The following is a 14,562-nucleotide window of genomic DNA, read 5'->3' on the forward strand; positions in this document are numbered from 1 at the left end:
AACTGTGTGACCTTGGGTCAGTCACACAGCTCTTCCAGAGCTCCCGCAGTCCCACCCCCAGGGTGATTGTCGTGAGGATAATAACACAGTTTGCAAACTGCTCTGACTGGGTGTTAAGTTGCACTGAAGGGTAGTATATAAATCAAATGTTTTTATTATCTTCCAGTGTCTTTGGACTTGGCCATGGTGAGCCAAATCACAAATAAAACTCTGGGGACGGTTATGTTACACAGTGGGCGGTTTTGTGGGGCCTGGCATATAACTAAGTTGTAGCAGAGTGCCTGAGAGAGTTTCCCTGAGGAATGTTCTGTATAAAATGTAACATCTCACAATTTCTAGATCATTGTTATCATATACCTCTGTTGTGTGTTTTTACTGAATAAACTTAGTTCTTGTTCACGTTTAAAAAGATGCTATCTTTTGCCTGTCAGTTTTACCTTGGTTATCAATCCAGGTTTATACTCAGGCCCAGATCCTAGCTCCTTGAGCCATTTTCTCTTTTGATTTGCTATTGGAACCCTACTGCAACAGAGTAGGTGGGCAATTATATTGGACGGAAGGAAAAATCCTCTGTGTGGGTTTGTCAAGTCAACTGGGAAATCCATCGCCCCTGGGAAATCCATCTCCAGTTTGTCAACTGGGAAATCCATCGCCCCTTCTTTTTACCCAGGCTTTTAAGTAAGGGGTTCAGTATTTTAAAGCTGTTTTATATCCTGGCTTGTTTTTAATTGCTAGTTATGTCTTCCTGTGGTGGATACTTTATATACTGTATAAATGTTTATGATTATTTTATTGTATTCTTAAGTTACCGGATACAAATTATTCACCAGTGACACAAGTAACCATATAAGGAGATTCTGGTGTATTTCAAGTATATACTGTAAATATTCTTATTCTTTGCTAAGGATATCTTTTTTTTTTGTCTGATGTTTTTCCCTATAGGAATTTGAATTGCTCTATTTCTCACTAAGCAGTGCAAGGATCTTTTTTAGAGCAGATAAAACTGCAGCAGAAGAGAATCAAGAGAAAAAAGAAAGAGAAGGTTAGTGAAAAGTGTTGCGGCTTCTAGGGAACCATGGCATCAGATTGCTTTTTTCCTGAGTTAAGAAGTCTTGTGGGGTATTCTTATTCTTAGTAAAATAGTATTTGATTTTTCTACAACCAATTTTAGTCACTGGTTTAGATCAACACTTCAAAGTTCAGTTATAGAATTCAACAGAGATATATAATAGCATTACAGCTTTCATATGGTGGGAAATTGAAGATAACTTGCAAGATCATCAGTTAATTAAGGACACTGGGAAATGTTCCATTGAAATCAAAGGGACCTGCTTCTAAATGAAGGATTATACTCTAAAGCAAAGGTACATCCAAACATTTCTCTGCAAAATTAACTTGAGGCACTTGGTAGCTGATTTTTTTGTAGATTTATTCCAAGCTGACAAGTACTACTGGACATCCATTTTCTATTAATGGCCACTCCTGATTCACTGATCGAAACTCCTGAGGTGCTTTTTTGAAATGATCCCCTGAATGCATGCATAAAGGAAGTGTTCAGTGGAACTGGTTATCTGCAGAGATTTGTAATGATCAGGTATCATATATGGTGAACCCTAACTCAGAAGTGGGAATGCCTGACAGGCAGCAGAGCAGCCTGTTGTTGCCAGGAGTGGCCATTGTTGCAGGATGTGCATGAACTAAGTGGATGGGTCACCTGAAAGTTCTGTAGTCCATGGACTACAGAACTTACATCATACATACATACATCAATCGATCACAAGCGTTGAATAGTAATTATGCATTTTTGCTGCAAAATATACTGTTTTTATGCCTTTATATCTTAATGAGATTCTTTTGAGAGAGTTGTGAATGTTAACAGTCAACTGATTATTGTGGTATCTGTATAAGAGTTAGGACTGTTATAAACATAATAGTACTGAGAGAACAAAATGTTTTAGAGGCTTCCCCCCTTTTCTCTTCTAGAAGAATCAGCAAAAACAAGCAATGGAGACCTGTCTAACTCTTCCTCTGTAGATCCTGTTGTGAAGTGAAAGCTCTGGTAATGCATTTATGTACATGGTGTGATGTATGCCACAAGGCTTTCCCCCAAAGAGTAACTACATTTCAGGTCTAAAAGTGGGGGCCCATGAGGACTCACAAGATCAAATTCACCACCATCCCTACCGCTCCCTGCCCTCCTACTGTATCTGTTCTCTTCCTTCATTTGACTGGCTATTGCTCTTTTAACTTTGCTGACTTCCCTATACCACTCACTTTGTTTCCCAGGCCCTCTGCCCTTTACTGAAATGTTGTTTTAGTTTCTGGTTTGCCCCTCTCTGTTACTGTGCTGGGTCTGACTCCTTTTTCCCATTCCTCCCCACCAGCAGTAATTCTTCTGTCCCACTGTTTTCCCATTCAGCATAGTTTTGCTGTTTTTTTTCCTACATTCGTATCAATTTCCTTTCCTTCCCATTATCTCTGACTCCTTGCAAATATTTGGCACAATTCTTTTATAGACACAGTAAATGGTTATGGGAGCTATTTTTTCACAATTTGTAAAGATTATCTTTGTGTTTCTCATCATTTTATAGCAGAGGAAACTGATGTGAATAATAAGAACAATAATTACTTGTATAAGAATTTGATGAACATGTTTAGATAAAAATATACATAGAATAGTAAGTGTGATGGAGTGGTTGGGGGAGACCTAGATTTATATCCTCCATCTGCCATCAAACCTGCTAGTTGACCTTGGGCCACGCAGCACAGTCTTCCTCTCAGGCTGTTATGATAGAATGGAGGCATGGAGAACCATGTAGGTCATCCTGAACTCATTGGAGGATAAAAACACATGTAAAGAAGAGAGTACAAAAACATCTTTGACTTGTATTTCTTGCTCTGTTGCATAGAAATCTAAAGCAGTGATTTGTTGAAAATGATGGGACCAAACTGGCATGGAATTTTTCACCATCTGATCTGAAAGTGACCCAGCAGCACCATCCGAGTGAACAATAATTCTTAATTCAGATTTGCCTTTCTGTTCAGGTGTCCCTTGAATGTGCTATGTAGCCTAATTCATGATTTTTTTTGAATTTGCTATTTTGATACAATTTCATACATTTGGGTTTTTTTTAATTGGATAGATATGAAATTAACATCTTTGGCATTACTGTTTGCTTATTTACTTATGTCCTTGCTTAAAAGTTTTCCATCATAGCCCATAGACCTTTGGAATCCAGAGAACTTGCCAGCTTAGGAGGTCAGCCTCAGTCCTTTAGACTGACACTGCACTCCCCTTTCTCTCTTTGGCTTCTAGATTGAGAGCAGCTTTCATTTTAAGAGTATCATGTGGCCTGAAAAACTAACATGGTCTGACTCTTGACAATACATTCTAAAAAACGAACATATTTAGGCTTCAGCTATGTTTAAATTCATGCAGATGCACTGTTTCTGTGAATATATACATATGTACATTCTATTCTCTTTGTGAATATAGGATGGTAGTCATTAAGCTCTGACCTTCTCTCAATGCAGTATAACCAATGGGATAAGCTGTTTCCTTTGTAACCAGTTAAGGGGAGGGGACTATTTCCAGTTTACATTCTCGCAGCTGCTAGTGATACGTTCCTACTAGTGCCATGCTGTGGGATCTATAGAAGAGCCCATTTTATTTCATGGGGCTTCAAGCAGACCATTGTTCTTGCACCTGTGGTGTGTGATTGATCTGGGAGGAAATGTCTGCAGCTAAATGATACAAGCTGGCATAAGTTGTGGCAGTACTGTTCTCCCTCCTCCCCTCTCCTGTCTGTTTTCAGGCATGAAAGCACCAACTACAATCATTTCCCTTGGGGTTTTATAAAGGCAGAACAAAAGGGAAATTTCTTCCCACATCCAGACTTTACATACTCTTGACTTCTTCTTGCCAGGTTCTTTTTTGAGACATTTGTAACAGAATAGGAATCTACAAGTCCAAGTGGAAGAGGATTAAACCTAGGAGGTTGCCCTTGGCTGTTATATGGTCTCAAAAGAGCTTTCCCAACCGAGCAACGGTGGGAAAGGGGGTCAAAACAGCAAAGCCGCCAAAGCACTTGGACTGTATGCTCAAGCTTCTGACCAAAATGCAGCTTTTGAGGTCCTGCTGCATGTTGTCATGGAGGTAAATTTGACCAGTTTCACCTGATCAGTAATTTTATGTTCAAATTCTCAGGAATTAAGGGGACCAAATAGAACACCTTATTCTAACTCATTTCATTAAAAGGTATTTTGTTACCTCACTTTTTTTGTTCTGTTAAATACTCTGTATGTAATGTTAATAAATGTAATGTTAGAAACTGGATTTACTTTCCTTTTTGGGGTGTAGTTGTGTGATCTGAGGCTGGATTTTAGTTTTTGACATGCTGTAGCCATAGACAGGAGCTTCCTTCAGCATAAAGTGATGGATCCAGCAGAAGGATCACAGTAGCAGTTGGCAGAAGTAGATCAAAACCTGCCCGCCCCAAGCACCCTGCTGTTTGTCCTGAAGCTCCTCTGATGAATGGGGGAGCCTCACCCATAAAATGCACCCCAGGAGAGGGTGCTATGGCAGTGAGGGAAATAAGGTAAAATAGCCCTTCCAGGAGAGCAGCAGTTTTATCCAATTAATATTTGTTAATGCAGTTAGGCTGCTTTGGCAAAGAACCACTCCCCTGACTCCTGTGAACTTTTCCAGTGAATCCAACCTATATTTACCAAGTTTGGTACTGTATGCATGTAGTCGCATCCAGAACAGAGTACTGGAATTAGTGTATTCTGGAGAACTAGCTCAAAACTTATTTTTCATATGCTGTATCTTGTTTATATGGTTCTCTTGCAACTGAAAGGGCAAACAGTTCTAAATTATATAATATAGGATGTCTGCTTACACTGGACAGAGGCTTCCTGTATTATGGGTGGTAAGCAGACAGCTGAAACTTTACTTTGGGACAAGGATGGACTTTGAGACAGTGTATTTTATAGCTGATACAAAACTGACAATACTTCAGTTTCTCAGTTCCATCTAGCCTTAAACAGATTAAGTTCAAATAATTCGTTGGGTGGGGTGGTCCATCTCAGAATTCTCTCGTCATATAGGAAGAAAGTGTGTGTGTTTTTACACATGAAGATACCATTGAGGAAGACTTGCCTCCTGTGATTTATTTTTTTGAAAAGAACACAGGGCCTTTAAATTTGTACTCAACCACTGGATTATGGGCCCTACAAAGCTAGTTTGAGATCACAAAATTTTTGGTTTAACAAGCATTCCTTTTTCTAAATGCACTTGTCCAAAAAGCCTTCTAGAAGTACTTGCTTCCAGATTTCATACTGTAGGCACATGCTCTGTGTCAGCTGTAACCACTCTGAATTGAAGAGGAGCTGCTTGTTGTTTCAGAAGCCATGATGTCAAACAAACCACCAAACATAGTTCAAATAAGATTTTAATCTAGCATTATTGCCAAACATTTATATTGCAAGATGGAGACTTTACCATTAAAACAATTACTTATAAAACATTCACAGAAAATAATGTGAACTTCTTTATTAGATCCAACTCTGTTGTTACTTGCATTTAAAACTGACTAGAAGTTGTTCCAGTCATGGTGCTTCCCAATTCTGTGCTGTTAAATTGTGCACAAGATTACGCTTAGAGTTTTGTCTTCTGAAGAAACAGGTTTTCCTAGTCCTTGCTTTGCTGCTGAAGTGCTGTTTTCCGTAACCTGCCAGAGGCCCCTTTTCAGTTTAAACTGGGGGAGGAATTTTTTATACCCCCCCCCCCACGCACACTCACTCTCCTGGTTCTGACAAGCTGCTTGCTGCTACTCCCACCCCCTCAAAAAAAAAACCCCTTGCATACCTGAGGAGTAACTATCAAAACCTGTTCATGGGGCAATGTATAGCATCTGCTCCACTGGCTAACTTTCAGGGCTGAGGTGCCTGATTCATTGAATGTACAGGTACGGTCCCCACAAAAATAGTAGGCACTTAGAATAATGTTAACAGCTTATTCCAGCTACAGTATAAAAATAGATATTAACAGGAAAAATTGTTTATCAAAGTTTTGTAAACAGCCTAGCACAAAATAGTGTTATACTTTTAAAAGTACACCACAGCCTAAAACCCAACACCACATGGAATTAAACAACGCCTTTCATTTAAAGTGTGGAAAATAAAGACTCTTTTAAGCTGTGTGCACTCCAGGCATGTTACTGGGTGCTGCATTCAGCCTCCTGGGACCCTCCAGTCACTTTCCCTTGTGGGTAAAAAGAAACTGAGCAGGTGGATACACAACGCTTGGTTTAGTCTTAGAAGCGCTAGTGACAAGGGGGGGAAGTCTTACCTTCCCCTGACTACCAGAAGTAGAAATGTACAATTACATAGTATTTATAGGATTGCAAAATGCTGCTTTCTGAATACAGTAAATTTAAGGGGTTTACGTAGTCCTGATTACAGTAGGAAACTACGTAGCTGAAGTTTAGGTCTGATTCCTAAGCAAATGACACAGGGCAAAAAAGTGGTTCAGCATCTCAAGAACAGCCCCAATAAGTATGTATGTTTTGCATTAGGAACTTTGCTGGTACACCATCAAGCTTCCTTAAATGCTAGTAAGTGGTGACAGTGCTGATTGTTGGAAGAACTTCAAAGATCGTCACCATACCAAAAACCTAGGACCAGTTCTCCTCCTATCACCCAGAGGAACCCGCTCACACTGGATCACAACTGAGAGCACAGAATTTGACCTATTATGTGCAACATCACATCCCCTACAGTACAACTTATGCTTCTGACTCTTCCTGCCCATCTCCATGTTCAGCAGTGTCTTCTTCCAACTGGTCATTCAGTAGCTTGAATTTTCCATCATTTGTCAAGGGCATGGATGACATTAATTGAGCCAGTGCTTCTGGGTCCTAAAAGAAAGATAGTACAATAAATTCTGTAATGAAAATAAGCTAGTGAACATGATGAAATTATCAGTCTACTCCTTTATGATCTGCATATTTTAAAATACTAATATGCTGCTAGAATGCCTTGTAATCTGACATACAAACTAGGTAAATTGACAAAAACTGAGTTAACATAGGTTGTATCACACTAAGTTAATCCAGGACTCTTAATTATCTTTGATTGTACTGTTTTTACATCATAGATACAGTGTAGGAGAAACTCAATTGAATAATCGGATAATTTCCTTGTACAAGAAGGGGCTTCAGCTCATTTAAGTGATGTCACCAGTTACATACACACACACTGAAGCCCTTGAAGATTAGGGGATGTTAAGAGCAGCTTTTGGGGTAGTGGAGTGCTGCAAAAGGAAGGGTAAAGCAAGAAATCCAATTGTGGGAGAACTCTTCTCATGCATCTTTGGATCCCATCCAATGGGAAGACATTATTTCTAGGTTCCAAACAAAATAGTATTTGTAAATTACTCGCCATTTTATTAGTGCTTCCTGATTAACTATGCTCTATTAACCAAACCTCCACAAAATTCCAGCCGCTGAATCTGCAGGAGATCTTTACATTTCCATTGGTTAAGCTGATGTAAACATTTAGTGTTGGCATAACAATTCTTAGTGTAGAAGGAAATGCTGGGAATGGATTACCAGTGAGCCGTGTTGGAAGGAAAAAGTTCAGCCAGATTTAACTTCTAAGGAACTTCCATCCTTTTCTTTATTCCTCTCTGCCATCTTTCCCAACCCTAAAATCCTAACTCACCCCACAGTGATCACTTACTTCATTCCTAGTTAGTTCAGACATTTGATAGGCCACTCTTATGATTGTTACTCCAAAGCTGGTTTATATTTAGATATTTATATTCCACTTTTCTCCTTAATGAGGATGCAAAGCAGCTTACATCAGTCTCAATTCTTCAATTTTATCCTCAGAAGAACTCTGTAACGTAGGTTAGGCTGAAATAAAATGACTGGCCCAAGGTCACCTAGTCAACTTCCATGGCAGAGTTGTTGTTCGAAACTTGGTCTCCCAGATCTTTCTCTGACACTTTAATTACTAGTCCACACTAGTTAACTAACTTAAGGCCCACTGAATTCAAGGGGAAGCAAATCACACATATGTTGCTTGTTTCATCTGAAATCAGTGAATTTTTTTTTAAAAGTGCTCCCTATTATTGGTTCATACTCAGATGTTGTACAACATCTGGGCTCGGATCCTTTACCAATTTGTCCCTTGCACCAGATCACAGTCACTATACAAATGTTTAAGTAATATAACTAGGTAATCAGTTTTTGTATTGAATTAATCTAGGGAATTTCATTCATCTTTGGATCAAAATGACATGATATCAAAGTGAACAAGAACTGTTTGGACTAGAAATCCCATGGCAACATTTAAGTCCCCAACATTAGCGTCCTGGCCTGAAAGCAGAGGTGAAGGGAGATGGAATTAACAACAGCATGACATTACCTTACGAGCCTCAATTATTTCCTTCCCCAGGCTTATTGCATAGCAAATCTGCAGAGGAAGAAGAAATCACCTTAGAATAACTTTCCCAAAAGAGTCTTCCCTGTTCGCTATCTTATGGGCAGATAGCTGTTTGAATACATCCAGGCAAGATGCTTCTGAAAATTTCTACAGACTGAGTTAGCGCTCAGCAACAGAACATCAGCATTGTCCTATTCTCTTGCTATACTCTTCCCCACCTCGCCCTCCCACTGCCAAGCATGTGAAAGGCAGTTTGTATGCTTACATAAGAAAGAAGCGGAATCCATTCCTAAACACTGCTGGGACTATGGAGTAGGCAGTAAACAGAGATGGACAATTATGACCTGTGGACTTCTGGTCTATGAATTTACATTTGACCCACAAGTGGCTTAATGTGCCAGGAGCATAAGCTCCATTGGCCAATGCTCCCAAAAGGAGCAGCACAGTGGGACAGAGGGCCACATCTGGATCTCTACCCTTTTTTGAAGCCTCTCAAAAGTGGGTAGAGACCTTAGATGTGACCCTCAGGCTAAAAGTTTTTCCCAACTTTTTTGTAGAGCCTTTGCAAACACTTGCCAACCATGCCTGTTACGAGATAATACAGTACAAGGGGATAATGATGTTTTACTTCCAGGACTTGGCCAGAAACCAACAACTTGGCTCACAAGTACCAGTGGGTTCTAGAAAGCTAGCAAACAGATGTGTTTATGCCTCTCATTTAGAACCTTATTCATCTGAACTGCAGTCATCGAATGGCAACTTTTCAAGCTGAGTGGGCAATGCATTTCTAAGAAATCTTGGAACTTGTTTATTAGCAAGCCGGGCAAGACAGATGTTAACAACTCATGAAATTCCTACAGATGATCATAACTGGAACTTTTTAATGTTAAAATACATTAGGAACAAAGCCATTTGCAGACCTTTTCGCCTTCAGTGTTGCTCTCAAAGACATAAGCACTCATGGAATTTTCTCCTGGAGACTCAGCATCACAAACCACAAACCCAAGAAGCCTCTTGTTATCTTGATGGGCAGCAAACTGTGTCACACTGGCAAGTTCAAACTGGAAAAATAAGTTGGAGAATTTAGACGAGTAAATGCTTATCCCACAACAAAGGCTTAGCTTTTGAAAGGTATGGCTGTGGTATTAAGAGTGAGCAAGAATATACTTACACTTGTTCTTGTAACTTGAGTTTGAGGATCTATTAACCTGCAGTTAGAATAAATGTTTTAAGAAGAAGAAAAATTGAGATTAGTTCCCACCCCACCCCCTATGATTTAAGAGCACAGAAAGAGCAGAGGCCCTAATCGGGCAAGTTAATCTTAACAATATACCAGGGCTGTAAATCTTGGTAAGCAACTGTCGTGTGCACTTTTCAGTGCAATCCTAAGTAGAATTACAGCCTTCTAAGCTATGGATTTAGAAAGGTGTAACTCTCTCAAAGCTTTAAGACATGCTGAATACTGCGCTTTCAATAAAATTTAGCAGTCACCTGCATGTAGATGTTCCCATTTCACAAAGTAAAATCCAGTTGCAAAGTAACTGAAAATGCATTATTCAGCATGTGTGAAAATAGCCGAAGACTGCACCTTTTTTTTACTCTTAACTATTCTGTTATATATTTAAAGAGTCATGGTAGCTGAAGTTAGTTGTGATTTTTCCACTGAAACCAAGTAATGGGTTACTTGTGACTAAAGTAGTCAAGTTGCTTTCAACATGATTTTAGTCATGACTAGGTGGCATCTAGGTTAGAGCCAGAAGCAAGGTCTCCAGACTACTTGTACTGGTCCATAAACTCTCTATATTTTAATAGAGGAAATGTATGTAAATGCAGAAGATCTGTGTGCATAATGGGTCTGTTATTTCTATTTGTGGACTGCTGCCGGACACACTGGAGTTGACATTCAATGCAAGTTGTGTTCACAAACTTTGACTACAGCCTTGGATAAAGCTACAAACCTAACCAGGCCCTTCTTACAACATTGCTGCCCTTTCTTCCATTTCATCCCCACAATAACCCTGTAAAGTAGGTTAGGCTGAGAGAGTGACTGGCCCAAGGTCACCCAGAGAGCTTCCCTGGCACAGATGGGATTTGAACCTGGGTCTCCCATATCCTAGAGGGAAAATAGAAGAGAGAGATAAGGAAAGAGGAAATGGACAGGCAACAAGCTTGGACTTACTTCAGGTCACTGCTGGTGACCAAGAGGTGGGATTCTGTCATACGGAAGATGTTGTGAATGGCCCGAGCTGCCAGCACCTGCCTCATGGCTTCATAGATCACTTCAACAGTATGATCTGATTTGACAGCCATAGATCCTAGAAAGCGAACTATAAACATCTGCTGCAAGAGTGAATCTGGAAAAAAGACACACAAAAAAGAGAGCATCTTTTCCCCCTGTTGATTTCTGTTTCCCTCTCCAAAATGACAACTGTTCTAAGAGTCTGTCTACCCAAGACCTCTTGCACGAGGACGCTCAAGTGTAGGGAGACACCATGTTAGCTGGGAAGCCTAGTTCAAAAGCCTAGTTTCACCTCTCTACACAGAGCCGGCAGAGATCGCTCCTGAGCGGGTTTGTTAATTTGACAGCGGCTTGACAGCCTTCCGGGAGGCGAAGATGAAATTAACAAAACTCTCTCAGGAGTGATCTCTGCCTGCTTCGGCTCTGTTTTTGGAACTAGGCTTCCTGGCTAACATTGCGTCTCCCTACACCTGAGCGCCCTTGTATAAGAGGTCTCATGTTGAGAGGTTCTTAAGAGCTCTTTTCTTCAGTGTAAGTGACTGTTGTGTCAGTTTGCACACTGAAGCATTGAGTAGTATGTGTGAATGCACTCTAACATGTGACACCAATGATACCTTTCCATTTACCTCAAAGAGTGCTTTTTATTATTCCAGTTAAAATACATATTGCATCACTAGGACAAAGGAACAAAAAACCCAAACATTTTAAGAAAGCAAAGTAAACAAATGTGTAAAAGGTAAAGAGAATCCACAGCCAGCATTTATTAAAATGACAGCAACAGTGATTTACTTAGACTGAAAGCTTACAGAAAACACACACAACCACCCTTCTAAAACTTAGCTTGGAATGATGCCAAATAAACCTTACAGAGAAGGAAGTTCTGCAGCCTCCGTGATACCCCTGAGCAAGCCTGCTCCTGTGTAACCAACTGTGGGGTATCCAAAGATAAGGGACACGGACCTTGGCTTCTCCAGATGGTGTGATGTGGAAGAGGCATTTGGAGATCCAGGACCCAAACTACTGACCTCTTTCAAAGTCATCATTACCTCTACACTGGGCCCAGAAACAAGCCAAGAGCTCACCAGGATGCCTCAAAACAGGCACCACCTGCTCACAGGGGTTCTCTCCTCATAACAACTGGACAGTCATGTTTTGTGCCCAATGTTTCTGATAACTTTTCAAATACATCCCCATGCAGAATGTATTACAATAGTCCAGTCTGGCAGTCACCAACGCATATGTCACTATGACCCCATCAGAGCTGAGCTGAAAGGCCATGTCAGGAATCCCATGGGTGAAACAGCAGCTTTATGGGCATTTCAGGAATAGCAACATGGGAAGGGGTCAACTTAAAACCTCCTGCCGCCTGCAGTCCTCATCCAAAACAGAACTCTGGCATCATTACCAGGCAGCATATTCCGAGAATGCTGATCAGGTGACTTAATTCCCCACTCCCACCCAAATCCGTCCCATGCTCTGGCTGTTCTATACCAAAGCAAGCGTTCTTCTGAATGCAAACTCAGGAAAACACAAGCAGATGTCTACTGCCTCCATGCCCCTCTCACGAGCTTCTGAAAGGCATCTGGGCTGGTCGCTGCCAGAACCAAAATACTGGACTTGATAGACCTTCATCTGATCCATCAAGATAGTTCTTGTCTTCTTAGCCCTAGACAAACGCCACTTTGTTCCATGAAGGTGGGAGGACATTTGAGATGGGGAAAGCTTTCCCTCAAATCAAGCTGACAAGCGACCTTTATATAATTTGGTTTGCCTGCTAAGCCAGCTGGAGGCACTGCTGTAATATATGCTCCAGCTCCCCACTTACAACACCCCATTTAGAGATCTCACAGGTTACTGTAAAGATGGGCAGGGTATTGTCCTACATGGTCTAAATCAACCCTACTGTTTATGAATAGCTCTGCAAGCTCCTGCCCGGCACTATTGTGTAGGGTAATTCGGTCATTAATGTCCCTCTCGCAGGGGACAAGAAAAAATGTTAATTCGGCACTAAGCTGTAAGGCATTTGGAAGGTTTTTTGTGGGTAAGATCTTGTCACTCCGTCGGGATCCGCCAGCAACGCTTGAGACAGACAGTATGTGAACTAGAGGCCTCTTGGCTGCCTTCAGGGTTGATATTGGGCCACTTCAGGTTACTCTCCCAGGATGAGGTGGATAGGATTCTGTGTTCTGTGAAGCCTACCACGTGCTCATTGGACCCATGTCCGTCATGGCTAGTGAAAGCTGCCGATGCTGGGATCCGGGCCCCTTTAGCTGACATCATTAATTTGTCTTTCAGCTCAGGAGCTTTCCTGGACTCATTGAAGGAGGCAGTGGTGCAGCCCTTATTAAAAAAAAAATCACTGGATCCTGTTGATCCAGCCGATTACCACCCAGTTTTGAACCTTCTGTTCCTGGGCAAGCTAACTGAGATGGCAGTTGCAGAACAGCCACAGGCATTCCTAGATAATTCCTCTACCCCGGACCCATTCCAATCCAGCTTCCAGCCCCACCATGGTACAGAGACGGCTCTGGTCACCCTAACAGATGATTTGCGGTGACACACCTGGATCAGGGTGGGTCAGCACTGCTGATACTTTTGGATTTTACAGCTTTCAACACAGTCGACCACGATCTTTTGACTCACTGCCTCACCGCTGTGGGGATCCGTGGGACAGCCCTGCAATGGCTGAGCTCCTTTCTCCGTGGTCGGGGAACAGATGTCTGCCCACCATTCTTTGGTGTGTGGCGTTCCTCGGGGGGCGATTCTTCCCCCAATGTTATTTAACATCTACATGCGCCCCCTTGCTCAGATGGTTCATAGCTTTGGGCTGGGCTGTCACCAGTATGCAGATGACATCTAGCTCTCTCTGTTGATGGACAGCCAGTTAGACATGCCCCGGACTTTTTGGCCCTGTGTCTGGATGCTGTGGCGGAATAGTTGTGTCAGAGTTGGTTGTTGTGGGTTTTCCGGGCTGTATTGCCGTGGTCTTGGCATTGTAGTTCCTGACGTTTCGCCAGCAGCTGTGGCTGGCATCTTCAGAGGTGTAGCACCAAAAGACAGAGATATCTCAGTGTCACAGCGTGGAAAAGATGTTGGCAGGTCATTTGTATATACTCAGGAGGGGTGGGGTTGAGCTGAGTCATCCTGTAAGAGTTTCCCAGGGTGTGGAATGCTAATGGCGGGAGGCTTCACTGTATCCTGAGGAGGTTCTTTTACATATGGATTGGTGCTTGATGTGCTAATCTTTTCTGCAGGGCTATTGTCGAGTATAGAGTGTTTTGTTAGCCTGGTGTTTTTCAGAACTGGAAACCATGCTCTGTTCATTCTTAAGGTTTCTTCTTTCCTGTTGAAGTTTTGCTTATGCTTGTGAATTTCAGTGGCTTCCCTGTGCAGTCTGACAAAGTAGTTGGAAGTGTTGTCCAGTATTTTGGTGTCCTGGAATAAGATACTGTGCCCTGTTTGAGTTAGGCTATGTTCAGCCACTACTGATTTTTCAGGTTGTCCAAGTCTGCAGTGTCACTGTGACACTGAGAGATCTCTGTCTTTTGGTGCTACACCTCTGAAGATGCCAGCCACAGCTGCTGGCAAAACGTCAGGAACTACAATGCCAAGACCACGGCAATACAGCCCGGAAAACCCACAACAACCATTGTTCTCCGGCCGTGAAAGCCTTCGACAATGTGTCAGAGTTGTCTGAAGTTAAATCCCCAGAAGACGGAGGTTCTGTATCTGGATCATGGGACGATGGACTTGGGAATCTGGCTCCCAGCCCTTGACGGAGTGCCGCTACAGCCTTTGCCGATGGTGAAGAGCCTGGGTATGCTCCTGGATGCCAGAGTTTCTATGGAAGCCCAGGTTGCAGCCATTGCTGG

At 41.9% G+C, this 14,562-nt stretch overlaps 2 protein-coding genes across 5 annotated transcripts in view; one reads left to right on the forward strand and one right to left on the reverse strand.

Annotated features, from left to right (window-relative positions):
* WASHC4 (WASH complex subunit 4) overlaps nucleotides 1-14,562 on the forward strand; it is a 67,444-nt gene that overhangs the window by 41,124 nt on the left and 11,758 nt on the right. Inside the window, exons 32-34 of one of the 4 annotated variants that reach the window (XM_054989275.1) lie at nucleotides 943-1,042; nucleotides 1,984-2,072; nucleotides 2,910-4,334. In XM_054989275.1, the coding sequence (XP_054845250.1) occupies nucleotides 943-1,042; nucleotides 1,984-2,051 (168 nt within the window). In that variant the 3' untranslated portion in view covers nucleotides 2,052-2,072; nucleotides 2,910-4,334. Of the gene's footprint in view, nucleotides 1-942; nucleotides 1,043-1,983; nucleotides 2,073-2,909; nucleotides 4,335-14,562 lie in introns of those variants that run through there. The other 3 variants (XM_054989274.1, XM_054989277.1, XM_054989276.1) reach the window with 3 other exon arrangements.
* The window catches only part of APPL2 (adaptor protein, phosphotyrosine interacting with PH domain and leucine zipper 2), a 44,373-nt gene continuing 35,246 nt past the window's right edge, over nucleotides 5,436-14,562 (reverse strand). The window contains exons 17-21 of the mRNA XM_054989279.1: nucleotides 10,631-10,805; nucleotides 9,623-9,659; nucleotides 9,372-9,512; nucleotides 8,434-8,481; nucleotides 5,436-6,920 (exon numbers count right to left, since the gene is read on the reverse strand). Coding sequence (XP_054845254.1) covers nucleotides 6,789-6,920; nucleotides 8,434-8,481; nucleotides 9,372-9,512; nucleotides 9,623-9,659; nucleotides 10,631-10,805 — 533 coding nt within the window. The 3' untranslated portion in view covers nucleotides 5,436-6,788. The remainder of the gene's footprint in view (nucleotides 6,921-8,433; nucleotides 8,482-9,371; nucleotides 9,513-9,622; nucleotides 9,660-10,630; nucleotides 10,806-14,562) is intronic.

This window comes from Eublepharis macularius, chromosome 9 (genome assembly GCF_028583425.1).
Source record: "Eublepharis macularius isolate TG4126 chromosome 9, MPM_Emac_v1.0, whole genome shotgun sequence".
NCBI classification, from domain to species: Eukaryota; Metazoa; Chordata; class Lepidosauria; order Squamata; family Eublepharidae; genus Eublepharis; species Eublepharis macularius.